The sequence below is a fragment of the Cetorhinus maximus genome, chromosome 31 (genome assembly GCF_964194155.1).
Source record: "Cetorhinus maximus chromosome 31, sCetMax3.hap1.1, whole genome shotgun sequence".
Classification (NCBI taxonomy): Eukaryota; Metazoa; Chordata; class Chondrichthyes; order Lamniformes; family Cetorhinidae; genus Cetorhinus; species Cetorhinus maximus.
In genome coordinates, this window is record NC_135909.1 from 5960239 (window position 1) to 5987532 (window position 27294).

At 54.2% G+C, this 27294-nt stretch overlaps 1 protein-coding gene across 1 annotated transcript; it reads right to left on the minus strand.

Moving 5' to 3' along the window:
* On the minus strand, positions 1-27266 carry LOC144670501 (cathepsin L-like). The gene is made up of 11 exons (XM_078533001.1): positions 27121-27266; positions 23788-23848; positions 22756-22866; positions 19689-19855; positions 18292-18388; positions 18065-18145; positions 15912-16031; positions 15111-15175; positions 9132-9222; positions 5220-5278; positions 1-641 (listed from the first exon to the last, which is right to left on the minus strand). The coding sequence occupies exons 1-11, from the start codon at positions 27220-27222 to the stop codon at positions 570-572; spliced, it is 1026 nt and encodes a 341-aa protein (XP_078389127.1). The 5' UTR covers positions 27223-27266; the 3' UTR covers positions 1-569.
* Between the last annotated feature and the right edge of the window lie 28 nt (positions 27267-27294).

Here is a 27294-nt window from a genome sequence, read left to right on the forward strand (position 1 = left end):
GGATGTTCATGTTGCTTTATTAAACTATCGCAAAAGCTGAAAACCACATCTGTTTGAGATACAGTCGAGTTAAATTGGACAACAGCAATACAATGGACCAATCCCTTCCAATCAGGTAGAATTCCAATCAAACAATCACTTCCCATTGGCCAGAATTACAAGTTGCCCCTGATTGGTTGGTTAAAAAATGATTCTCAAAATCACACGATCGTTTTTCTTCAACATTTCTGCTTTGTTTTTACCTGGAACCAGTTGCCGATTGGATCTGAAATGGGGCCTTGCGACTTGTACATGAATCGGGCGTTTAGAGAGTGCCTGATACCGGTGTAACATCTGGTACTGAGCGGGTCAGGGAATGGCACTGGAATTGGGAAGTGCGATTGGCATTGCCAAGGGGCGGGGGGTGTTGGGGGTTGGGGGGTGGGGGGGGTGTTGGGGTTGGGGGTCTAGGACGATCCCCTTTTGAGCACCGAAGCTGCGTTAAGCTGTGAATCTGAGCTCCCTCCTCCTGAAGGGCTGCGTGCGGTGGAACTGCCCGTGTCTCTCCGTGCGATTTGCCAGCTCTTCTATTAGACAATAGCGGTGACGGGGAACCTGTTGATTCCGCAAGCTCTCTCTCCCCGGTAGAGACGGAAGTATCCCTGTGGGATAAATGGTGGAAAAAAATGACTTGCATCAATGGGCCTTTGAGACAGTGCAGATTTCCCACATTGAGAATGATGTGTTCATATATATTGTATATATACCGGGAAAGAGAGATGTGGGGAGAGAGAGAAGGAAAGGGAGAGAGAGAGAGAGAGAGAGAGTGTGAGAACACTAATTTTACTCCCATTGGCCAGGATTTCAATGATGAGTTCATATATATTGTATATATACCGAGAAGGAGAGATGTGGGGAGAGAGAGACGGAAAGGGAGAGAGCGAGAGAGAGTGGGAACACTAATCTTACTCTCATTGGCCAGGATTTCAATGATGTGTTCATATATATCGTATATATACAGGGAAAGAAAGATGTGGGGGGAGAGAGAAGGAAAGAGAGAGAGCGAGAACACTGTAATCTTACTCTCGTTGGCCAGGATTTCAATGGACCCCGTCCATCCCATTGGCCAGAATTCCAGCAATCCAATTCCTTCCCAACGACTCTTATTGGATAGATTCTAATGGAACAATCCCTTTTCCCATTTCCCCCTGTGTTTTGGGATCCAGTCAGCGGGATTCCCAAAGACCTATGGGGTTGTTCATAGTGGCACCGTGACCAACTGTGCTCCCATCATCGGAGCCACACACAAATCAACAGAAACGATCCCAATCTCTCACTCGGAACCACATCGCCATCCAAGTCAGTGCTGGTGGCCCTGCGAGTACTCACTGCTTTGCCCCCCCAATCCACCCCACCACAGCGTGGGCTGTCTCCTTGGAAACCAGAACGCTCCTCGATAACCCGGCAAAATTTCCCCAGATTGCAGGGAAGTAAATTTGCAGGGGGAAAGCGGATAAATCAGTGGGGCCAATTGGATAGCTCCCTCAGAGCTGACACAGGCACAATGGGCTGAATGGCCTCCTGCTGTTTGAAAACAAGATCATTCCTCCTGTCATATAACCGCTGTCATGCTGAGGTACAGACTGAGGCCTCAGATTCAGCCTCCTATCTGCGGGCTATAGTTGGTTGGGGAGGGGTTTCCCGTTCCCAAACACCATCCCGTGATCCCCTCCTCCCCTCTTTCCACCTCCTACACTGTATCATGCACTGGTGTTGATACATTTATTAGTGTTCTTTGAGAATGTGATAAACGCGGTAGCTAAAGGGGAACCAGTAGATGTGGTGCATTTGACCTTCCATAAGGCATTCGATAAGGTGCCACATAAATTGTTACTGCACAAGACAGGAGCTCATGGTGTTGGGGGTGATACATTAGCGTGGAGGGAGGATTGGATGACTAACAGGAAGCAGAGAGTCAGGATAAATGGGTCATTTTCAGGTTGGCAAACTGTAACTATTGGAGTGCCACAGGGGTCAGTGCTGGGGGCCTCAACCATTTATAATCTATATTGAGGACTTGGATGAAGGAAGCGAATGTATCGCAGCTAAATTTATTGCCAACGCGAAGATAAGTAGGAAAGTAAGTTGTGAAGAGGATACAGAGAGTCTGCAGAGGGATATAGATAGGTTAAGTGCATGGGCAAAACTTTGGCAGGTGGAGTATAATGCAGGGAAATATGAGGTTGTTCACTTTTGCAGGAAGAATAGAGAAGCAGGATATTATTTAAATGGAGAGAGACTGCAGAATGCTGCAGTACAGAAGGATCTGGGTGTCCTTGTACATGCATCATGAAAAGTTAGCACACAGGTACAGCCAGTGATTAGGAAGGCAAATGGGATGTTATAATTTATTGCAAAGGGGAATGGAATATAAAAGTGGGGAAACCTTGCTACAGCTGTACAGGGCATTGGTGAGACCAAACCCGGAGTACTGTGTGCAGTTTTGGTCTCCTTACTTTAGGAGGGATTTACTCACATTGGAGGCAGTTCAAAGAAAGTTCACCTGGCTGATTCCTGGGATTTGTTTTATGAGGAAAGGTTGGGCAGGTTGGGCCTAAACTCATTGGAATTTGGAAGAGTGAGAGGTGATCTCATTGAAACGTATAAGATTCTGAGGGGGCTTTGACAGGGTGGATGCTGAGAGGATGATTCCCCCCTCGTGGGGGAGTCTAGAACGAGGGGGGCACAGTTTCAAAATAAAGGGTCTCCCATTTAAGACGGAGATGAGGAGGAATTTCTTCATCAGTCTGTGGAATTCTCTCCCCCAGAGAGCAGTGGAGGCCGGGTCAGTGAATATATTCAAGGCTGAGTTAGATTTTCGACTGGCAAGGGAGTCGAGGGTAATCGGGGGGGGGGCAGGCAGCAAAGAGGAGTTGAGGCCACCACCAGGTCAGCCATGGTCTTATTGAGTGGCTCGAGGGGCCGAATGGCCTACTCCTGCTCCTATTAGGGAGGTGGGAACATATTTATATCATATTTCTTATGATTTTATTGCGAGTGGGCCGTGATGCCCACCCCCATTGTTAATCAGCCCACCAAGGGTGACTTTCCAGGAAGGGTTTACTTGTCCGAGCAGAGTCTTTCCAAGAGGAGAGGGAGCAATACTGGATAAGCTCGCACCTTCGAACAGGGGGCAGTGGCAGGGAATGGGCCGACTGAGAGCCTTGGGGCATGAGGGGCATTTACCAAAAGATGGCGGGCTACACAGTGAGTGAGTTCTGTACGCCATGGGGACGAGGTGATGGGGGTACTCTGACAGAGCCCATTGACTTTCAGTTCATCTAGGATGAGTTTGGGGCTAAAATGGTTAGATTAGAAGGACAGGACGCACAGATTAGGCTTGTATTGCCTCGCGTGTAGAAGATTAATGGGCGATCTGAATTTTAAAGGCTGTGTAGGAACAGAGAGACTTAAACCTTTGAAGGTGACAGGGCAAGTTGTTGACGCTGTTAAGGGCATTATTGTGAACTCTTATATAAAACTCTTCGCTGGAGCATTGTGTTCCACTCCGGGCATCGCACTCTAGGAAGGACGTTAAGGCCTGGGGGAGGGCGCGGAGGGAGATTTACCCGAATGGGACAAGGGATGAGGGGACTTCAGTTAATGTGGAGAGACTGGAGAAGCTGGGGTTGTTCTCCTTAGAGCAGAGAAGGTTAAGGGGGAGATTTAATCAAGGCGTTTAACATCATGATAGAGTAAATAAGGAGAGACTGTTTCCATCAGACTGGAAAGTAGCAAATATAAACCCCTCTATTCAAGAAGGGAGGGAGACAGAAAACAGGAAACTATAGGCTAGTTAACTTGACGTCTATCATGGGGAAGGTGTTAGAATCGATCATTAAAGAGATTATAGCTGGGCACTTAGAAAAACTAAAGGTAATCGGGAAGAGTCAACATGGTTTTGTGAAAGGGAAATCATGTTTAACCAATTTATTGGAGTTCTTTGAAGGAGTAACATGTGCTGTGGATAAAGGGGAACCTGTAGATGTGCTGTACTTGGATTTCCAGAGGGCATTTGATAAGGTGCCACATCAAAGGTTATTGTGGAAAATAAAAGCTCCTGGTGTTGGGGGGTAACATATTATCCTGGATAGAAGATTGACTGGCTGGCAGAAAACAGAGTATGCATAAATGGGTCTTTTTCTGATTGGCAGGATATGACTAGTGGAGTCCCTCAGGGGTCTGTGCTGGGGCCTCAACTTTTACAAGTTACATCAATGACTTAGGTGAGGAGAGAGAAGGCATGGTAGCTAAATTTGCAAATGACACAAAGTATGTTGTGAAGAGGACATGAGGAGTTTGCAGACAGATATAGATAAGTTGAGTGAGTGGGGGAAATCTGGCAGATGGAGAATAATGTGGGAAAATGTGAAGTTGTTCACTGGGGCAGGAAGAATAAAAAAGCAGAGTATTAAATGGAGAATAGTTGCACAATTCTGAGGTGCAGAGGGATCTGGGTGTTCTAGTGCACAAGTCACAAAATGTTAGTATGCAGGTGGAGAAAGTAATTAAGGAGGCTAATGGAATGCTATCTTTTATTACAAGAGGGATTGAACATTAAAGTAAGGATGTTATGCTTCAGTTATACAGGGCATTGGTGAGACCACATCTGGAATACTGTGTGCAGTTTGGTCTCCTTATTTAAGGAAGGATGTAAATGCGTTGGAGGCGGGTTCAGAGGAGGTTTACTAGATTGATACCTGGAATGAGTGGGTTGTCTGATGAGGAAAGGTTGGACAGACTGGGCTTGTTTCCACTGGAGTTTAGAAAAGTGAGGGGTGATTTGATTGACGTGTACAAGATCCTGAACGGCCTTGACAAGGTGGACGTGGAAAGGATATTTTCCCTTGTGGTTGAGTCCAGAACTAGGGGGTCACTGTTTTAAAATTAGAGGTCACCCTTTTAGGACGGAGATGAGGAGAAATTTTTTCTCTCAGAGGGTGGTGTGACTTTGGAACTCTCGGCCTCAGAAGGTGGTGGAGGCGGGGTCACTGAATATTTTTAAGGCAGAGGTGGATAGATTCTTGTTAGGCAAGGGGATCAAAGGTTATCAGGGGGTAGATGGGAATGTGGAATTCGAAACAGAAACAGATCAGCCACGATCTTATTGAATGGCAGAGCAGGTTCGAGGGGCAGAATGGCCTCCTCCTCGGTCTTACGCACCAACAGGAAGTACTTACCTCCTCGCCCCAGTCTGCACCCCAGCTGTTCTTGATGATCCAGTAAGGATGGCCTCGGACTGTCAGAATGAAAGGGCCACACAGAGTGAGTAAAGGGGACCTCGCTCCTGTTAGTGAATATTGCGCTGTCCGATCGCCTCCCCCTCAGCCCAGAGTCACTCGCAAACCTTCCGTCAAGGCCAGCGGCGCTTTAATCGCAAACGATTCAACGCGGCAATCTTCCCGTCGTCATGGGGAGGAGCTGAGCGCAACTGGGGCTCCCACTGGGTGGGAGAACCGGGCCTCGAAAAATCGCCTCGCCTCCTGTCACCAAGGCAACGGGAGAATCCCACCCGGAGAGGGTGAGAGGGGCCCGGACAGATTTGTTTTAGAGTGGGAGGCGTGGAGCTGGAGGGTGGGAGAGGATTAGAGGAAATTTCCCCTCTGAAATTCAGATGGTGACCCTCCTGGGAGACATTAAGCACATCAAGTGGGAGCAGGTGCGGCAAAACTGAGGATATTACTTCAACGTTAGGCCAGAAGGTATCTACATAATTTGAGACAAGCGAGTTTAAGAAGGACTCCCAATTCCCTAGAGGCCTTAAAGTGGAGTCGGGTCACACATGACCTCACGGGTGCCGAAGGGTAAAATAACAAGAGGGTTTTGTTTCCAAACCGGCTGCTGTGTTTCCTGCACTACAACAACAACCACATTTCGGAAGTATTTCATGGTCTGTGAAGCACGTTGGGACAACCTGAGGTGGTGAAAGGCGCAATAGAAAGGCAAGTCCTGAGGTGGGATGGAAGGTCTTGCTATTGGTGGAGCAATTCACCTCTGCACTCTGACCCCGACCTTTGACTCTCGCCCAGGGCGCGCATGAGATGGCGGAGGATCATTGACAGGGCATATGCTGGGGTTCACGAGGCTCAGTGTGTATCCCTCACCCGCCTCTGAATCAGAGGTTTGTGGGTTGGAGCATCCCACCAGGGAGATGACCCATAAATCCAGGCTGGTATTCTCAGCGGGTCAGCGCTGAGGGAGCGCCGCACTGTCGGAGGGTCAGCGCTGAGGGAGCGCCGCACTGTCGGAGGGTCAGCGCTGAGGGAGCGCCGCACTGTCGGAGGGTCAGCGCTGAGGGAGCGCCGCACTGTCGGAGGGTCAGCGCTGAGGGAGCGCCGCACTGTCGGAGGGTCAGCGCTGAGGGAGCGCCGCACTGTCGGAGGGTCAGCGCTGAGGGAGCGCCGCACTGTCGGAGGGTCAGTAATGACGGAATGCGGATTCCCTGTTTCTCTGAATGTTTCCGTTTCTGAACTAGATTCGGAGATTTCGCAGGATACACGGGAGTTACCCCGATTGTATATTACCCAGGAAATATTAGACAGTTTAAAAATTGGTTTAATTACTGGCACCTCCACAACAAACGAGCCCCCAAACACCACCCGGAACCCTCGACAAACAGTGCACCCCTCTACTTTCCCACTCGCTCACCTAACCCCTCACCCACCCACCCCCTCCCTCCCCCTCCCTCCCTCCCTCCCCACCCACCCCCTCCCTCCCTCACCCACCCCTCCCTCCCTCCCTCACCCACCACCTCCCCCTCCCTCACCCACCTACTCCCTCACACCCCCTCACCCACCTACCCCTCCCCACCTCCCCCTCACCCCCTACCACCCACCCACCCACCCCTCCCTCCCTCCCTCACCCACCCACCCCTCCCTCCCTCACCCACCCACCCCCCCCCTCCCTCCCTAACCACCCCCCCCTCCCTCACCCACCCACCCCCCACCCCCCTCCCTCCCTCCACCCACCCACCCCCCCTCCCCTCACCCACCCACCCCCCCTCCCTCCCTCACCTCCACCCACCCCCCCCTCCCTCCCTCACCCACCCACCCCCCCCTCCCTCCCTCACCCACCCACCCCCCCCCTCCCTCACCCACCCACCCCCCCCTCCCTCCCTCACCCACCCACCCCCCCCTCCCTCACCCACCCACCCCCCCCCTCCCTCACCCACCCACCCCCCCCTCCCTCACCCACCCACCCCCCCCTCCCTCCCTCACCCACCCCCCCTCCCTCCCTCACCCACCCACCCCCCCTCCCTCCCTCACCCACCCCCCCTCCCTCCCTCACCCACCCACCCCCCCCCTCCCTCCCTCACTCACCCACCCCCCCTCCCTCCCTCACTCACTCACCCACCCCCCCCTCACCCACCCACCCACCCCCCCCCCCTCACCCACCCACCCACCCCCCCCTCCCTCACCCACCCACCCACTCCCTCCCTCACCCACCCACTCCCTCCCTCCCTCACCCACCCACTCCCTCCCTCCCTCCCTCACCCACCCACCCACTCCCTCCCTCACCCACCCACTCCCTCCCTCACCCACCCACCCCCTCACCCACCCACCCACCCACTCCCTCCCTCATCCACCCACCCACTCCCTCCCTCACCCACCCCCTCACCCACCCACCCCCTCACCCACCCACCCCCTCACCCACCTACCCCCTCACCCACCTACCCCCTCACCCACCTACCCCCTCACCCACCTACCCCCTCACCCACCTACCCCCTCACCCACCTACCCCCTCACCCACCTACCCCCTCAACCCCCTACCCCCTCAACCCCCTACCCCCTCAACCCCCTCAACCCCCTACCCCCTCACCCACCTACCCCCTCACCCACCTACCCCCTCACCCCACCTACCCCCTCACCCCACCTACCCCCTCACCCCACCTACCCCCTCACCCCACCTTCCCACTCACCCACCTTCCCACTCACCCACCTTCCCACTCACCCACCTTCCCACTCACCTCCCTTCCCACTCACCTCCCTTCCCACTCAACCACCTACCCCCTCACCCACTTCCCACTCACTCACCCAGCCACTCACCCCCTCCCCTACCTACCCACTTACCCACTCACCCACCTACCCCTTCACCCAATCGACCACTCACCCAGACACCATCCACCTACCTATACCCTCACCCACCCATCCTAAACCTCACCCCCCCTACCCTGTCACCCACCTCCCTCCTCACCTCTCACCCCCTCACCCACTCGCCCACCTGCCCCCTCAGCCACCTACTCACCTCATCCATTCACTAACCCACACTCAAAGGCCGGTCCTTTGAACTGACCTGAATGTGGCAGCCCGTGCTGACAGGAGGTGGGGGCGTGCCCTCTCTCTCTCCCCCACGGACTCTCTCCACTCCGATGGAGTTCCCCGGGAGAAGCTGCCCAGTTGTTCCTCAGCCGGGATCGGAGGATCCTGGAAAGAATGCTCGGTGGGGCCAAACGGGGAGAACCACCCCAGAGAGCAGCCATACTGCTGATCGAGGGATCCCGGCCATTATCTCACACCGTGGTGCAGCTAGACGGCTCGAACAGGTTTGTTTAGAGCACAGGGAAGGTTTCTTTTGAAATAATCTCTTGAAACCGTAAACTCTTTTCGAGTCCACCCAAATAAACCAGATTAACAAAATGAGGGATAAAATAACAACAGCCCCTAAATTAGGGAACTGCAAAACCAAAGACAAAATTTAAAGGAAACTTACAAATATCAAATCAAAATGTCATTAAGGGGGTCGATAAAACACCCCAGTGCCCGCGATGCCCACCGGGCATGGAAGGCCTCGATGGTGCCAGCAGACACCGCCTGCTCCCTCTCTAGGGACACCCGGCCGTGAATGTAGCTGCGGAAGAGGGGCAGACAGTCAGGTCCGACAACCCCCTTGACCGCCCGCTGCCTGGACCTGTGAATCGCCATTTATCCCTGCAATAAAGACACGCCTCTTAATTCCCTTGACATAGCCCGCTTTGGACTTTTCTCATGTCCAACCGGAAGAGGCCAGGAGCCTCTAAAGTCCAGTTGCTTGTTAAGGCGCGGCAGGTCATAGCTTCCCCCACCCAATTAAGAGGGTTACTAGTCATCGCTTACCCACGCCGTAGCCCACAATCATCACCACGTGATCCAATATGGAAGGGTTGCACTCTACAGCATCAGGTCGAGATATCCCTCTCCTGTATCCCTGAAGGGAAGCAAAGGGTAAATCAGATTAGCTTCCGTCGGGCTCATCGAGGTCATAGTGTTTTTTGGTTAAACCTTTCGCGGGATGCGGGCGCCGCCGGCAGCACACGGCGTTTGTTGCCCGCCCCTAATTGCCCTCGAGGGCATGTTGGTGAACCACCCGCGTGGAACAGCTGAAGTCCGTCCGGTTCAACTTTTTCGTCGCGGTTTTGGTACAACCGAGCGGCCTCGCTCGGCCATTTCAGAGGGGGGGCAGTTAAGAGTCAACCACATCGCTGTGGGGTCTGGAGTCACGTGTAGGCCCAGACCGGGTAAGGTCGGCAGATTTCCTTCCCTGAAGGGGGCACTAGTGAACCAGATGGGGTTCTTACGGCGATCGATGATGGTTGTCACGGTCACCATCACTGAGACGAGCTTTATAATTCCAGATTTATTACCTGAATTTAAATTCCACCAGCTACCGTGGTGGGATTTGAACGCATGTCCCCCCAGAGCATTAGCCTGGGGCCTCTGGATTACTCGCCCAGTGACATTATCACTACACCAACTTACAAACGAGGAGCGGGAGTAGGCCATTCGGCCCCTCGAGCCTGCTCCGCCATTTCATAAGACCGCGGCTGACCTGATAGTGACCTCAGATCTCCTGCCTCCCCCTGATAACCCATCACCCCCTTGTTCAACAAGAATCTATCCACCTCTGTCTTAAAAATATTCAAAGTCTCTGCTTTCTCCGCCTTTTGAGGAAGAAAGTTCCAAAGACTCTCGACCCTCTGAGAGGAAGATTTCTCCTCATCTCCGTCTTCAATGGGCGACCCCTTATTTTTAAACAGTGACCCCCCTCGTTCTAGATTCTCCCACAAGAGGAAACGTCCTCTCCACATCCACCTTGTCAAGACCCCTTCCCCCCCCCACCCAAGATCAACATCACCTTGTCATGTATTCTTCCCCCTTGTGTGGTGGGTAGGGTGTAGGGGGAGGTACGATAGGATACTGCCACTTATGCTTCACCCCCTGTCACAATTCCAGGGACGGGGAAGACTGAACCCCCACCGCTACTTAACGGTGGTTTGCACACCAGCCCCCCTCCTGCCAAGGGCTCCGCCCGCTTGTAGCTCGTGGGCAGAGGACTCATCCGACAGAAGCTGCCAATGTACCGTCTTGGCCGCCTACCCAAGTCTCACCAGGTAGGAGCCTCTAAGGCGGCCATTTTATAGGGCCAATTGGCACCATGCCGACATGCCAACCCCCCCCCCCCCCTCTTCAGCATGTCCCTGCGCCGCCCCCTGGGCTGAGTTCCACACTCCTCCACCTGCAGGTCGGCAGCGGGTGAGGGGGGTAGGGCTGGTATAGTTGCCCCCCCCTCCCCAACATGGCCTTCACACAGCCTCCCCGGCCTGCCTGCGATTTTGTTGCAGCCGGGCCGGGCGGGGCCTACGCCATTCCTTGCCCCAGTTGTGGCCCTCGAGGTGGGGGGGGCAATTAATGACCGGTTAAGGGGATCCGGCGGGACTTTGACTCTCGGGAGCTGCTTGCAGTCCCGGTCCTGGCCACGGCGGCCAATGGCGCCGCTGGGACCGGACCGGCCGGCTGCTCACTGAGGCGGGGCTTCTGCCTGCCGACTGACAGGCGGAAGACCCACCTCCAGCCAGTCGACCAATCAGCACTCCTCCGAGCCTAAAATGGCTGGAGGGTGGCCAGTACCCAGGGGTGGGGGGAGGGGTTGCGAACCCCAACCACTCATTGGGTGGCGAAGGGAAAACCTACCCACCCAAAAAAAAAAGCCTTCCCTAGGCCCATTATGCCCACCGATGGCACATGGAAGGCTTTGCCGGGACCCTTGGACTGCGAGGGTTAAATCACGGGGGGAGGTGGCACAAACTGGAGTTGTATTCCCCGGAATTCAGAAGGTTAAGGGGGGGTAGATTTGATTAAAGTTTGAGATATGAAGGGCAACAGGTAGGGTGGGTAGAGGGGAACTATTTCCCGCTGGTCTAGCGGGCGGGAGAAAGGACGTTTCCTTACGCGCTTTTCACCCCGGTATCGGCGCATTCCCGCCTCGTCACTCCGGCGTTCCCGGGAAACGCCGTTTCTCTGGCGGGCAACCTCCGATTCGCCCGCCACGCCCTCGCCTCTCGCCGCCTCTTCACGCCCAACCCAAGGCTGCTGCGCAGAAGGAGGTCGCCCCGAAAGGTGAGCACACTGTGGCCCCCTCCCACCCACCGCCCCCCCGCCGATTCAGCGCCGCGTCCCCCGGGGCGCCTTCTGGACACCGTCGGAGCCCGCCGTGATGTCATCTACTCCCCCCCTCCGCCCCCCACTTCCCCCCCTCCCCCCCTACCTCCCCCCCCCCTCCCCCCCTCCCCCCCTCCTCCTCCCACCTCGGACTGGCCGCAGGAGGTCCATCAGTGGTCACCGCTCCGGCTTGGGAGGCGTTGGCAGCGGTGGTCAGTGCCAAGGCTGCACAGAAGCGGTCCCGGCGCAGAAGGAGGATGAACGATCTCACCTGTGCCGTCAAGGTAAGGCTCATCCCTCTAAACTCACACCCTCACACAAGCCCATCATACACCCGCTGGCATCTCACCCACTGACAGCTCAAGGGACATCGCCACTCACTCTCTCTCACACACACACTCTCGCAGCAATGAAGAGTGCAGGAGGGCATGCCAGGAGCAGCACCAGGTATACCTAAAAATGAGGTGTCAGCCTGGTGAAGCTATAACACAGGACTACTTGTGTGCCAAACAGCAAGTGATAGACAGGGCTAAGCGATCCCACAACCAACGGATCAGATCTAAGCTCTGCAGTCCTGCCACATCCAGTTGTGAATGGTGGTGGACAATTAAACAACTCACTGGAGGAGGAGGCTCCACAAATATCCCCATCATCAATCATAGGGGAGCCCAATAAAAGGTAAGGCTGAAGCATTTGCTACAAACTTCAGCCAGAAGTGCCGAGTGGATGATCCATCTCTGCATCCTCTGGAGGTCCCCAGCATTGTAGATGCCAGTCTTCAGCCAATTCGATTCACTCCACGTGATATCAAGAAACAGCTCGAGGCACTGGCTACTGCAAAGGCTATGGGCCCTGACAATATTCCAGCAATAGTACTGAACACTTGTGCTCCAGTTCTTGCCGTGCCCCCTAGCCAAGCTGCTCCAGTACAGCTACAACACTGGCATCTACCTGGCTATGTGGAAAATGCCCAGGTATGTCCTGTACACAAAAAGCAGGACAAATCCAACCCGGCCAATTACCACCCCATCAGTCTACTCTCGATCATCAGTAAAGTGATGGGAGGTGTCATCAACAGTGCTATCAAGCGGCACTTGCTTAGCAATAACCTGCTCACTGATGCCCAGTTTGGGTTCTGCCAGGGCCACTCAGCTCCTGACCTCGCTACAGCCTTGGTTCAAACATGGACAAAATAGCTGAACTCCCGAGGTGAGGTGAGAGTGACTGCCCTTGACATCAAGGCTGCATTTGACCGAGTGTGGCATCAAGGAGCCCTGGCAAAACTGGAGTTAATGGAAATGAGGGGGAAAACTCTCCGCTGGGTGGAGTCATACCTAGCACAAAGGAAGATGGTTGTGGTTGTTGGAGGTCAATCATCTCAGTTCCAGGACATTACTGCAGGAGTTCCTCAGGGTAGTGTCCTCGGCCCAACCATCTTCAGCTGCTTCATCAATGACCTTCCTTCCATCATAAGGTCAGAAGTGGGGATGTTCGCTGATGATTGCACAATGTTCAGCACCATTCGCGACTCCTCAGATACTGAAGCAGCCCATGTCCAAATTCAGCAAAACCTGGACAATATCCAGGCTTGGGCTGACAAGTGGCAAGTAACATTCGCACCACACAAGTGTCAGGCAATGACCATCTCCAACAAGAGAGAATCTAACCATTGCCCCAATTTGTTAAATAGCATCACCATCACTGAATCCCTCACTATCAACATCCTGGGGGTTACCATTAACCAGAAACTGAACTGGACTAGTCATATAAATACTGTGGCTACAAGAGCAGGTCAGAGGCTGGGAATCCTGCGGAGAGTAACTCACCTCCTGACTCCCCAAATCCTGTCCACCATCTACAAGGCACTAGTCAGGAGTGTGATGGAATACTCTCCACTTGCCTGGATGAGTGCAGCTCCCACAACACTCAAGAAGCTCAACACCATCCAGGACAAAGCAGCCCCGCTTGATCGGCACCCCATCCACAAACATTCACTCCCTCCACCATCGACGCACAGTAGCAGCAGTGTGTGTACCATTTACAAGATGCACTGCAGCAACTCACCAAGGCTCCTTTGACAGCACCTTCCAAACCCACGACCACTGCCATCTAGAAGGACAAGGGCAGCGGACACATGGGAACACCACCACCTGCAAATTCCCCTCCAAGCCACTCACCATCCTGACTTGGAAATATATCGGCCGTTCCTTCACTGTCGCTGGGTCAAAATCCTGGAACTCCCTCCCTAACAGCGCTGTGGGTGTACCTACACCACACGGACTGCAGCGGCTCAAGAAGGTGGCTCACCCCCACCTTCTGAAGGGGGCAATTAGGGATGGGCAATAAATGCTGGGCCCAGCCAGCGATGCCCATGTCCCATGAATGAATAAAAAAAAATCTCCATCCGGCCTCATCTCCTCTGGAGGCTGCCTCCTCAGCCCTCACCGTCTTGAGGCCACTTGCACAGATCAACATGTGCCCCCCACACACACACCCTGGGATACCCTCCCTACCCCAGTACAGCCCTCGCCCTGCAGCCTCTTCCCTTACCTGAGGCCACTTCTTCCCCCTTCCCCCCAGCAAGCACTAGCCCCTGCAGCCTCATCGAGAAGCCTCCCCCCTGCCTTACGGCTGGTCCGGTAGGTGGAGACCTGCCCGTGAGCCCTTCTAAGAGCGATGCGGGTGCTGCCAGCAAAACCTGGCGCTGATGGGCGCGAGTGCTGCCCCAAGGCAAGGGAGGCAAAGAAACCTCAAAGTCCTGAGCGGAGAGCAGCCCGTGGAAGTAATCCCTCATCGGTAGGCCCGAGGCTCACAACTGGGCCTCAGGCTTCATTATCGCCAGGCCGACGAGCTGCGGGCTCCTGCTGGGCTTCCCCGGGTAGCTGGCCGGACAAGGGGGGGGGAGTTCCGTTTTGAACTGGTGTCACCACCAGTGGCCTTCGGGTAGAAGCGGCCCATAACCCCCTTTGGTTGTCGTGCTCGGGTGATCGAGCAAGGGGGGGGCGAAAATTCCAGCGAGCTGGGCCTATAACGAAATGCGGGCGTATTAAGCCCTCCTGCCGATCGACAGCGGGAAATGCGGCCCGCCCTTGACGGGCGGGGCAGACGGTTGTACGAACGCCGCAAAACCGATTTTTTTTTTCTGGCCTTCCCGCCATTTTGTCCGCTCGCGCCCGCTATGACACCCGGCTCCAGCGGGCAGGGAGAGCGCCGCCCATCGGGAGGAATTCGGAAATCCTCTTCCACGAGCGGCAACCGATGCTCAATCGATCGTTCATTTTAAATCCGAGGTTGATGGGTTTTTCGTCAACCGAAGGGGTTTATGGGCCGCTTCTACCCGAAGGCCACTGGTGGTGACAACAGTTCAAAACGGAACTCCTCCCCCCTCTTGTCCGGCCAGCTACCCGGGGAAGCCCAGCAGGAGCCCGCAGCTCGTCGGCCTGGCGACAATGAAGCCTGAGGCCCAGTTGTGAGCCTCGGGCCTACCGATGAGGGATCGCTCCCAGCTGGGGGACAGCAGGCCAGAGAGCGGGAACCAGCCCACCGGCTGGCAAGCTTAACCGCCGTTGTGCCCGGTTAGTGGTGACTTGGCACTGGTGGAGCCAGGGAAATACACCCATAAAGGAAGGATGGGCAGGAATGGACAGAGAGTCTTACCTTCATGGCGCCTGCATTCATGGTAACTACGATTGGGCCTTTTTGAGCCAACCACGCTGTCATTTCTGAAACAGAATTTGAGAATGTGAGGGAGAAAGCTGAGATGAGACCATTCAGCCCATCTCCCACCCCTAATCCCATCAGTTAGGGGCATTGAGACCAAGATTCCTTTTTTGGTCAGGTGGACATATTAAGATCCCAGGGCGATAATTGAAGAGGGTCGGCGGGGGGGCGAGGAGGATGGGGGGGGAGAGGGGGGTGAAGTTCTCAATGTTTCCCTGTCTGGCCCCCTCGACAACCAACACCTAAAAATCAGATGACCTGGCCATGACCTCATTGAGCATTGTGGGATCCTGCTGTGCGCAAACTGGCTGCCGCGTTTCCTACGTTGCAACAGTGACCACGCTCCGAATGCCCCTCCTTGACTGTAAAGCGCGTTGTCGTCGGGGTTGATGGGTTGGGGGTGGGGTGGTGGGGGCGACTTGAGGCTGTGAAAGGCGCTATAGAAATGCGGGCCTTCATTCTCGGCTTCTCCTCACAGGTCAGTTGCCTCTTACTGGGCTGCAAATGGTGGTGTTGTGGGGGGGTGGGGTGGGTGGTCGTGGTGGGGGTGCAGGGGCGTGGTGTAGGGGGTCAGGGGTCACGGGTGTGGCGTAGGGGGTCAGGGGTCAGGGGCGTGGTGTAGGGGGTCAGGGGTCAGGGGTGTGGTGCAGTGGGTCAAGGGGCGTGGCGATGAGGAATCTACTCACTTGCGCCTCCCCTTCCTGCCAAAACCTTGACCTGTCTTGACCGGCAACTCACCCTCTTCGTGTGGTCGGATGTTTCGATAGGTCTGAATCTTCGCAATGACTTCGGACGGTTTGAAAGTGCAGACATTCATTCTGCCTTTATATCTGTAGTCTTTTGAACGCATCATTCCCCCTGTTGATAAAGGGAGCAGAGCTTTGCTTTAAAAGGAGGATAGGCTTCAGCCCAATGACCCACATGTTGGCTAGTGTTTAAATCCCTCCCTTCATCCCCTCCCTATCTCCATAACCTCCTCCAGCCCCCACAACCCTCCAAGGTCTCCGCGCTCCTCCTGAGCATTCCCCACCCCCCCCACCGATTTTAATCGCCCCGCCATTGGGCGGCCGTGCCTTCAGCTGCCTGGGACCCTCAGTTCTGGAATTGCCTCCCTAAACCTCTCCGCCTCGCTCTCTCTCTCTCTCTCCATCCTCCTTTGAGACGCTCCTTAAAACCGACCTCTTCGACCGAGCTTTTGGTCACCAGGCCCTAAATATCTCCTCATGTGGCTCGGCGGGGGGGCAAATTTCGTTTTATGCCGCCGCTGTATAGCTCCTTCGGGCATTCTGCCATGTCAGAGGTGCTATATAAATTCAAGTTGTTGTTGTTGTTGACCACACCTTCTCAAGAGCGACATGGGATGGGCTCTAAATGCCCGCCTTGCCCAGGGACTCCTCAGAATGAACGCGGGAAAGTGAACGGACGTCCACTGGGACAATAAGTGTGGGACTCACAGCAGTAATTACACATTAAATGCGCTGCAGCAAGTTAGGACTGGTGCTTAACAGCGTAAGGAATAATGGGGCGCATTGCGTCCCTGCACTGCCGCTAGGGACTTTCATTCCTTCAGGTTTTAAATTGTTCTTGGAGGCTTTTTTTCTGAATTCAAAAATTAACGTTTCTTTTTCTAACCCCTCCTATTTGTGTCTTTCTTTCACTCACTCGTAATCCAGTCCACATTACTTTTCACGCTTGCCCCTATGCAGTGGTTATCTGAGTGGTGTCTTCCACGGAGAGGATGCTGCCATCAGTCCAGATAGACGTCCTGCCGACCACACAATTAAGCAGCATTGTATGTGAATTTCAATGCCAGTGCGGTGCCAGGTATGTGGTCCATACGTCCCAGTGATTGGCTGATCGAATCAAGAAGTATGTTCCTTTGGCTGTTCAAGTTGGCAGCGTACTGACCACACGCAACAAGCCCATGCTAGTAAAACCCAAAACAAAACGCCTATTGTTCGATGTGACTCCGCGACTGGGCAGCACCTTCTGAACAACCCTGAGTGCGCTGACGACTACACTAACAACCAATTTATGATAATCAGTCCAGCTCGTAATGTGGCTCATTTATTCCCTGCTAGAAGTGACACAAATTCACACAGAGGGACCCATTCTCTGCAAAACAAAAGGAATCTGTTCAAGTCTTGCACCATTTTTGAATGACTTGGGAGCTTGGGGGAGCCCCATTGCTTTCTCCGCAACAGCACCTTGGCCAATTAGAGACAACTTGCCAACCAATCAGCACCCTTTTTCACCTGTAGTAAAGATTGTTTGAACTTTGGTATTGGCGTGTTTGTCCTGATGAGTGCAAGACGAAAAGCTTCAGCAACATGTCTCACTTTCCAGCAAAGTCCAATCTTCCTCTCCTCCCATGATTTCTCTTTCTGCGCCTGATTTCCTTACCATAAGACCATAAGACATAGGAGTAGAAATTAGGCCATTCGGCCCATCGAGTCTGCTCCGCCATTCAATCATGGCTGATAAGTTTCTCAACCCCATTCTCCCGCCTTCTCCCCGTAACCTTTGATCCCCTTACCAATCAAGAACCTATCTATCTCGCTCTTAAATACACTCAATGACCTGGCCTCCACAGCCTTCTGTGGCAATGAATTCCATAGATTCACCACTCTCTGGCTAAAGAAGTTTCTCCTCATCTCTGTTCTAAAAGGTCTTCCCTTTACTCTGAGGCTGTGCCCTGGGGTCCTAGTCTCTCCTACTAATGGAAACATCTTCCCCACGTCCCACTCTATCCAGGCCTTTCAGTATTCTGTAAGTTTCAATCAGATCCCCCCCCTCATCCTTCTAAACCCCATCGAGTATAGACCCAGAGTCCTCAAACGTTCCTCATATGTTAAGCCTTTCATTCCTGGGATCGTTCTCGTGAACCTTACCCAATTGGACAATCGAGTTGAAAGCATTGTACGGGTAACCTCCTTTGCAGCCCTTGTCTAAGGTATCACAGTCGACCAGCTCTGAATGGGAGATAAATCAATTAAGAACATGTTCAGACTCCAGTCACAGTGAAGGACCCTGAATCAACAGGTCCACAGGATTCAAGAATAATGGAAGAATGCTGAGATTGGGGGTTTGGGGGGAGGGAAATGCCCCTCCCAATTACCTTGCTCCGACAGTTCCTTCAGCTGCTTTGTCTTGATGTACCACATCGACTCAATATTGGCCACAGCGCCAAAGGCCCAACAGCATCCACAGCGTCTCTGCAGGCGAATGAGAGGACGTTGGGTTGCCAGCGGACTGGTATTCCCGCCTGCGGAAACCCACCCTGCCCGCCGGCCCAACCTCTGCGATGCCCTCCAGCTCCCCAACACACTGGGCGTTGACCGGGCCCAACCTCTGCACCGCCCACCCCACCCAGCAACCCCCACCCCAGCCGGAACCTTCTCCGAGATCCCCGCGCTCCTCCGACCACTCGGACTCTCGCGTGTTCCGATCGCTCCACCGTTGGGCAGCCGGGCCTTCGGCTGCCTGGGGGTGGGGGGCCCCAAGCTCTGGAAATCCCCCTCTAAGACTCTCCGCCCCCCTCCCTCTCTCTCTCCCTCCCTCCCTCCCTCCTCCTTTAAGACGCTCCTTAAAACCAACCTCTTTGACAGAGCTTTTGGGTGACCTGTGGCTAAATTCTCCTGATGTGGCTCAGGGTTTAATTCTGTTTGATAATCGCTCCTATGAAGTGCCTCGGGTTTATACATCTTGTTAAAGGTGCTACATAAATGTAGCTTTCGTTGTTGCAGGTTAGAGGAGGTCAGCATGGGGCCCCAGCAAAAACAGAGCCGCTAATTTGCTAGATATTGGTGACAGAATTATTAACTATCCATACGGAGAGGAAACAAGTAATGTGGTATATGAAAAAATACAGGAGGGAGGGTTTGATACGGACAGTGTAGAGGGAGCTTTACTCTGTATCTAACCCCGTGCTGTACCTGTCCTGGGAGTGTTTGATGGGGACAGTGTAGAGGGAGCTTTACTCTGCATCTAACCCCGTGCTGTACCTGTCCTGCGAGTGTTTGATGGGGACAGTGTAGAGGGAGCTTTACTCTGTATCTAACCCCGTGCTGTACCCGTCCTGGGAGTGTTTGATGGGGACAGTGTAGAGGGAGCTTTACTCTGTATCTAACCCCGTGCTGTACCTGCCCTGGGAGTGTTTGATGGGGACAGTGTAGAGGGAGCTTTACTCTGTATCTAACCCGGTTCTGTACCTGTCCTGGGAGTGTTTGATGGGGACAGTGTAGAGGGAGCTTTACTCTGTATCTAACCCTGTTCTGTATCTGTCCTGGGAGTGTTTGATGGGGACAGTGTAGAGGGAGCTTTACTCTGTATCTAACCCCATGCTGTACCTGTCCTGGGAGTGTTTGATAGGGACAGTGTAGAGGGAGCTTTACTCTGTATCTAACTCTGTTCTGTACCTGTCTTGGGAGTGTTTAATGGGCACAGGGAACTTTACTCTGCATCTAATCCCGTGCTGTACCTGTCCTGGGAGTGTTTAATGGGCACCGATTATACCTGATCTTTAACTTTGGTCACTGCTCCCATCTTCTTCCAATTAAACCTATCGGGTACAGAGAGATTTGTCAGTCGCCCACTCGATTCTGTCCAATGGGCCTCCTCTGGCCAAGTGCCGTTGTTATTACTGATCATTGGGTTGAGGTAAAAAGCACCAAATTCTTCATCTGTGAAAAGAAAAGCAATTGAAGCAACTGTGCAACCAGTCTCCAGACAGCTCATTGTGCCAGGCAGGAGTGAAGCTCATGTCTCCAGGGCTGGGGAGAAGCTGAACGATACATGGGGAGCAGTTCAGTTAATGCGGAGAGACTGGAGAAGCCGGGAATGTTCTCCTGAGAGCAGGGAAGGTTAAGGGGGGGATTTAATCGAGGTGTGCATAATCATGAGGGGTTTGGATCGAGTAAATATGGAGAAACTGTTCCCAGTGGCAGGGAGGGTCGGTAACCAGAGGGGACACAGATTGAAGAGAATCGGTTAAAGAACCAGAGGGTGGGGGGGACGAGGAGAATATTTTATTTACACAGCGAGTTGTTGTGACCTGGAAGGCGCTGCCTGAAAGGGCGGCGGAAGCAGATTCAATAGGAACTTTCCAATTGGGAATTGGATAAATACTTGAAGGAGAAAAATTTGCGGGGATACGGGGAAAGAGCGGGATGGTGGTTTGGGGGAGGACAGGACTAATTGAATACTCTTTTGAAGGACCAGTGCAGAGGTGATGGGCTGAATGGCCTCCTGTGCTATTTGAATGCCCCAATCTCCAAGCTCGGGTCTTTCACGTTAGTGCTATGTTAGGACCGGGGCTGCAGTTTTGGAGGAGCTGTAGTTTACCCAGGGTGGTGGATGATGTACCTCTGAGATCTCCCCATCTCCCCCTCTTCCCCACCTCAGCAGCATCTGCTCTGGGTTTGGGAGATGGGCTGCTCACCGCAGACACAGACCGACTCCAAAGATCCCTTCCCCCATCCCTTTCAGCTGCCTCATCGTCACCTGCAGCCCCTGCTGGAGCTGGTCAGCAGGGGAACGGTGGGGTTAGGGGTTCATGTCACTGGGCCTGTAACCCAGACCGGACTAACGGTCTTGGAGGCAGGTTCAAATCCCCACATGGCTGCTGGTGGAGTTTAAATTTGAGGAATTCAACAAACCTGGAATCTCAGTAATAATAACGTTCATCGATTGTTGTAAAAACTCATCTGCCTCAGTGATGCCCCTTTAGGGAAGGAAATCTGCTGTCCTTACCCGGTCTGGGCCTACACATGACTCCAGACCCACAGCGATGTGGTTGATGTTGAAATAGCTGAGCAAGTCACTCAGCTATTCCAGGGAAGTGGAGTGATGGTAAAACCGGACAGGCTGTCTGACCTTGGTCAGCAGCACATTGACTGCAGTGGTTCAAGAAGGCGGCTCATCACCACCACCTTCTCAAGGGCAGTTAGCGATGGGTGATAAATACTGGCCTAGCCAGTGACGTTCTATATCGTGAAAGACTAAAAGGAACTTGTAAATACTTGCCCGTTCAGCTGGGACTGGCATCTGTGACGAAGAATTAATTGGCTCCTTTGCTGCTGAGCTCAGTGGGGTAGCACACCTCTACGTTAGAGGGATGTGGGTTCGGGTCCCGCCACAGAGACTCGCACCCATCACCAGGTCGGCACTCCCAGCGGGTCAGTACTGAGGGAGTGCTGCACTGTCGGAGGGTCAGTACTGAGGGAGTGCTGCACTGTCGGAGGGTCAGTACTGAGGGAGTGCTGCACTGTCGGAGGGTCAGTACTGAGGGAGTGCTGCACTGTCGGAGGGTCAGTACTGAGGGAGTGCTGCACTGTCGGAGGGTCAGTACTGAGGGAGTGCTGCACTGTCGGAGGGTCAGTACTGAGGGAGTGCTGCACTGTCGGAGGGTCAGTACTGAGGGAGTGCTGCACTGTCGGAGAGTCAGTACTGAGGGAGTGCTGCACTGTCGGAGGGTCAGTACTGAGGGAGTGCTGCACTGTCGGAGGGTCAGTACTGAGGGAGTGCTGCACTGTCGGAGGGTCAGTACTGAGGGAGTGCTGCACTGTCGGAGGGTCAGTACTGAGGGAGTGCTGCACTGTCGGAGGGTCAGTACTGAGGGAGTGCTGCACTGTCGGAGGGTCAGTACTGAGGGAGTGCTGCACTGTTGTGGTGCCAGTTTTGGGTGAGATGTTAAACTGCGACCCTTCTGGCCTCTCAGGTGGATTTGATGGTTCCCACAGCCACTACTGGAAGAGCAGGGGGAGTTCGTCCTGGGGTCAATATTTATCCCTCAACCAACATCACTAAAAACAGATGATGTGGTCATTAACACATTGCTGGTTGTGGGATCTTGCTTTGTGTAAATTGGCTGCTAAATTTCTGACATTAAAGCCCTGGGCCTTCCAGAGGTTGTGAAAAGCGATATATAAATGCAAGCCTTTCTCGGTGTGAGATTTTATCATGTGGTTACGCTGCAGTCGGTGCCTCTCACACTGTGAGATTGTTACTGTCCTCTCCCGGCAGGGGAGGGATCGGACTGAGGGACATTCCCACGGATATGGGACAATCCCAATGACCTCCTCGTTCAAGGGGAGAGAATTCCTGCTTTTTCACATCAAGTGTGAACGGCTGAGATGGAAATTATGGAAATATTCAGGATTAAATTGGACGGTGGGGGGGTTGAAGGGACAAGGGGATGTCGGGTTAGTGTAACAGGGGGGCTCAGTGTGATTAGAACGATTTGCTTGGCTGGGCAGTAAATGCCAACACAGAGTGGATGGGCTGAATGGCCTAGTTTCCATATTGTAACATTGATGTGTATCTCTATTTATAACCTTTTCTCTTCAGGGAATGTCCTTCCGCTCCATACGGAAGACCGGACTGTTGTACGTTAGTTGGCTTCTCAGCCAATATAGCCCATCGCCAATCTAGGCTGGGCCTCTGAACACAGGCTGGTAACCCCATCCCAGTCGGCGTGCCCCAGTATCACACACGGCGCTGGCCTCACCCAGCATGGCACCTGGGGCAGAGAACCCTCCACAAAAGCCCCCCCGCCGTCCTCCCCTGCCAGTCGCTCGCTTACCTGACATGTCGCTGAACTTGGTGATTCCGTAGATCGCAGTGCCTCTGTCCTGCTCCTGCATCCGTTTGGCTGTCTTGAGATTTTCCACGAAGATCTGGAACCTTTTCTCCTCTTTAACCGAGCAAAATTCAAGAGAAAACGTGTCAGCGTTGGACAGGGCCGGATTCACTTGACGGTTTGGCCGGAACCGTGAGGGGCACCATCGGGATCTGGTTGTGCACCTCACCCTCTACCCTCCACTTTGATTTCATGATCTGTTCCCCCAACGATTGCCGTGCTCTGTCCCCTGAGGGAATGTCAGGGGGTGTTCTTAGGTACCCTATTGTGATTAAACGTATTCCTGGAGGTTTCATCACAGGAATTGCCCCCACCCACCCCACGCTCCAGCCATTCGTCGGCCAACACATCCATCCTTGTGACATACGGCCTTCCTACGCCAGTCGGAAAGCAAGACTCATGACCCAATTGGATGGTGCTTGACTGTCAGTCAAACAGCCTTTCCCTCCCCCACCACCATTTTCAATATTTTTATGCCTGGTGAAGAGAAAAGTTCAAAGGAAATTATAAAAAAAAAACCCCAATCTCTTTTCCCGTCCCAATGATTCCTCTCCAGGGTTGCGCGCAGCAGCGTCCCGGAGATCGACCTTCGATCCCTGGGGCCTCCAGGCCAGTCCTGGCGAAGGTTGACAAGCCTAAGGTACCCACGGCAGCCCTCCAACTCCTCACTCCGACGCTCCGCGATGTGGGAGCCCTGGCTGTCAGGGACCAAGGGGGTAACGTCAAGTTGAGCGAGGCCCAGTGGCCTTTCCCAGTGCACATTCCGACTCTCCCCAGCAGGGATCCCGAATTGGGGGTGGGGGGAAACGCTGGGTGATTTTTGAAGCTCCCTATCCCAGGCTCAGTCAGGCCTGCAATGGCTGCCGCTGTCTCTGATTGTCTGGGATCAGTTCATTCAGCGGAGGAGAGGGATCAGACTACGGCCTTCCTGGGCAATGGGGACAGACGACCGAATAGTGTGGACACGTCTCTTACCTTCCGCCTGGTCATAGTCCTTCTTGTACTGCACTTTAAACTTCTCGAACTTGGACCGCAACTGCGATTGGAGGAATAGAATAAAATACAATCAGTTTACAGTCAGAGAATCTGCCCTTCCCCTCGTTTGGAAGCGACTGTAAATTTCCTGTCCGGTCCCCTCGGGTTATTTTCTGATAACCTGGTGATGGGTGTTTAATATTCAGGGGAGATCAGACTATTTGACGGGTGCTGGGTTACTAGATGAGAGAGAGAGGGCTAAAATTAACAAGCGTCAAGCTAGCACGGCCTAGTGGGCTGAATGGCCTGTTTCCATTCTGTACCTACGCGGCCCGAGGCATTTAAAAAAAAAAATGAGGGGGCCGCATTCGACTAGCGCCTCTCACCGCCTCGAGGGCGTCGCTGCACAGCCAGTGGAAGTGCTTCCCCTGAGGCATCGTCACACTGTCGTAATGTGGGAAGCGCGGCAGCCAATTTGAGCACAGCAAGATCCCACAAAGGGCAGCGTGATAATGAGCAGATGATCCCTTTTATTTAGTGGCGTTGGGTGTGGGATAAATATTGGCCCCAGGACACCAGGGAGAACTGTCCCCGTGGCCCCCTCTCCCTCCCCTCTCCCTCTCCCCACTGCCCCTCCCCTCCCCCTTGCACCCCCTGCCCCTCTCCCTCCCCCCTCCTCCATTCCCCTCTCCCCTCCCCACTGTCCCTCTCCCTCCTCCATTCCCCTCTCCCCTCCCTCCTCCCTTCCCCCCTTCCCCTCACTCCCACCCCCAACACACAAGCCCCAACACCACCCCCACCCCCCTGACCCCCCCGACCCCCCGAACTGCTCTCCTTCCAACAGTGGCTGCAGCATCTTTTACAACCGCCGGACAAGGCCAGATGAGGTCCTCGAGTTGACGCCTCGTCTGAAGGACGTATCACCAGTGGCAGTGTGGCCCGCCTGCGGCGCTGCTCTGGGAGCGTGAGCCCGGGGGTGGGGGGGGGGGCGGGATTGGCGTCCTCCGGCCTCCGGAGTGGGACCCGCGCCCACGGCCTTCAGACTCGGCGCCGAGAGAGAGCCGCCCCGGTGAGCGGCGTCAGGACGCAGAGCTCCGGCGGGAAGGGAAGGCCCTTAGGCCTCAGGCTTCACCCCTGCTCATTAGAGGCTGAGAGGCCCCAGTTCCCTTTCATTTCCTAACGGCCCCTGACGTCCACTCCCGGTTACGTGGGGCGTTTCCCACGGAGAAATCCCTGAGGAATTTCCTCTCCGGCTCCCGGGCCTCACCACGATAACGAGCAGCACCAGCCCAGCAGACGCCAAGCTACCCGCTCAACATATTCCACCCCCCCCCGTACCCCTTGCGGGCATCGACGCCCAGGAGCGTAAGCAAGAACGGGCTGCGTTTCTGCGGCGCCACCACGGGGGCCTTGCTTCACAGCCAGCGACACCGTCGTGAGGCAGGGCGGCCGGCACAGCAAGATCCCACAGGCGGCGTTCGCAGCCCGCGGGGGGCGGCGGGCCTGTTTTCAGCTTCAGGAGGGGCGACAAGAGACGGGCAATAAGCGCCGGCTCGATCCAGCGAAGCCCGCCTCCCGTGAATGGATAAAAAAGGAAGTAGGTGGCGAGAGGGGAGGTGACGGGGTTGGAGGTTGGGGGTTGGGTGGTCGGTAGCGGCGGTGGGGTCTTACAGCCGAACAGCGTCGCCAACGGCAACGACAAGTTTGCTTCCCGAGCCTGTTTGAGACATCCCTCCGCGTGGACCAGCGACTTCCCCCCCCGCCACCCCCGGTGAGGGCGAGGAGATTTCACCAGCGAAATGCAGTCAGTGGAGGATAGGAACCTCTTCCAAATGACGCGTGTAAAATCGACCCCAATCCCCCCCCGGCAGCCCAGGCGGGTCTCCAGGCTTTGATGCGCGGAGTGATCACTCAATCGCCTCCATTTCAGGACTCAGGATATAGGGGCAGCAGTAGGCCATTCGGCCCAGCAAGGCTGCTCCCCCATTTAATTAGATCATGGCCGATCATCTACCTCAACACCACTTTCCCCGCGCTATCTCCATTTCCCTCGATGTCATCAGTATCCAGAAATCTATCGATCTCAGCCTTGAACGTGCTCAGTGACGGAGTCTCCACAGCCCCTCTGGGGGTAGAGAATTCCACAGATTCATCACCCTCTGAGTGAACAAATTCCTCCTCATCTCATCCCTAAATGGCCTGGCCCCTTATTCTGAGACTGTGTCTCCTGGTTCTGGACTCACCAGCCAGGGGGAAACAACCTATCCACATCTACCCTGTAAGAATTCTGTAAGTTTCAATGGGATCACTTCTCATTCTTCAGAACTCTAGAGAACACAGACTCCTCAATCCCTCCTCACAATCCCGCCATCCCAGGGATCAGTCTGGTGAACCTCCGCTGTACTCCCTCTATGACAAGAACATCCTTCCTTAGATAAGGAGATCAAAACTGTGCACAATACTCCAGGTGCGGTCTCACCAAGACTCTGTACAACTGCAGCAAGACATCTTTACTCCTGTACTCAAATCCCCTGGCGATGAAGGCCAATGTACCATTTGCCTTCCTAATTGTTGCTGTACCTGCATGCGAGCTTCTAGTGACTCATGAACAAGGACACCCAGGTCCCTCTGGACATAAACACTCCCCAACCTCTCACCGTTTAAGGAATATCCTGTCTTTCTGTTTTTGCTACCAAAGTGGATAACTTCACACTTATTCATGCTATATTCCATCCGCCATGCTCTAGCCCATCCACTCAGCCTGTCCAAGTCCCCTTGAAGCCTCCTTGCATCCTCCTCACGACTTAAGGCTCCCACGCACTTCTGTGGCAATATCACTTTTGGTCCCCACCTCCTAAACCATTGATACTTGGGAGTGCAGCCTAATTACTGGCCAAGAATATCGGGGAGGGATTACGTGCTGCACTCCCAGTAGTGGCCGTGGGATCTCTTACACCTGCCCAGTAGGCCTGACGAGCTAATGGGCCGGGGTTGCCGGTGTCCCTTTAAGGGGTGCCTGCTCTAGGCCTGGTTTTCCTGGCTAGGCAAGGTGGGGACTGCAGGGGGAACCCAAACGGACAATAGGCCTCTAAATTAAGGCCCCTAAATTTCATATGCAAAGGGCTTGAGGCCTGTTCAAGGTGTGGGTGCCGCAAATCAATTTCTTGGCCTTTCTTGGCATGCCCTTCATGCCCCTGACTAATCGTAGAGACATTACAGGGCCCAGGGAGGCTCTCTGGCCTGTCGGGTCCTTATCACCTTTTCCACCCCCTCCCCTCCGGGCTGTTTAGCGCCCTTTCTCGAATTTCCTGTTGGGTCAGTGCGAACACTTACTTCAGATTCATCTTCGATATCAATGTCATCCTCCTCAACATCAGTCTCCGCGTGCAGGAGGCTGAAGGAGAGGGCGAGGCAGATTACAGCCACTCGGAACATCGTATGAGGGGATGTGAGGTTCACACCAAGGCAACGTAAGAGGAAAACCTGGCAGGGGAAGAGGAAACAGAA

Bases quoted from the DNA above. Each gene is read 5' to 3' on its own strand.
- LOC144670501 (XM_078533001.1), bottom strand. From the start codon at position 27,222: ATGTTCCGAGTGGCTGTAATCTGCCTCGCCCTCTCCTTCAGCCTCCTG. The intron at 22,867-23,787 runs GTAAGAGACGTG...GCTCGGTTAAAG, and splicing joins GGACTATGACCAGGCGGAAG to AGGAGAAAAGGTTCCAGATC. The intron at 18,389-19,688 runs GTATAATCGGTG...ATTCGCCTGCAG, and splicing joins TGACCAAAGTTAAAGATCAG to AGACGCTGTGGATGCTGTTG.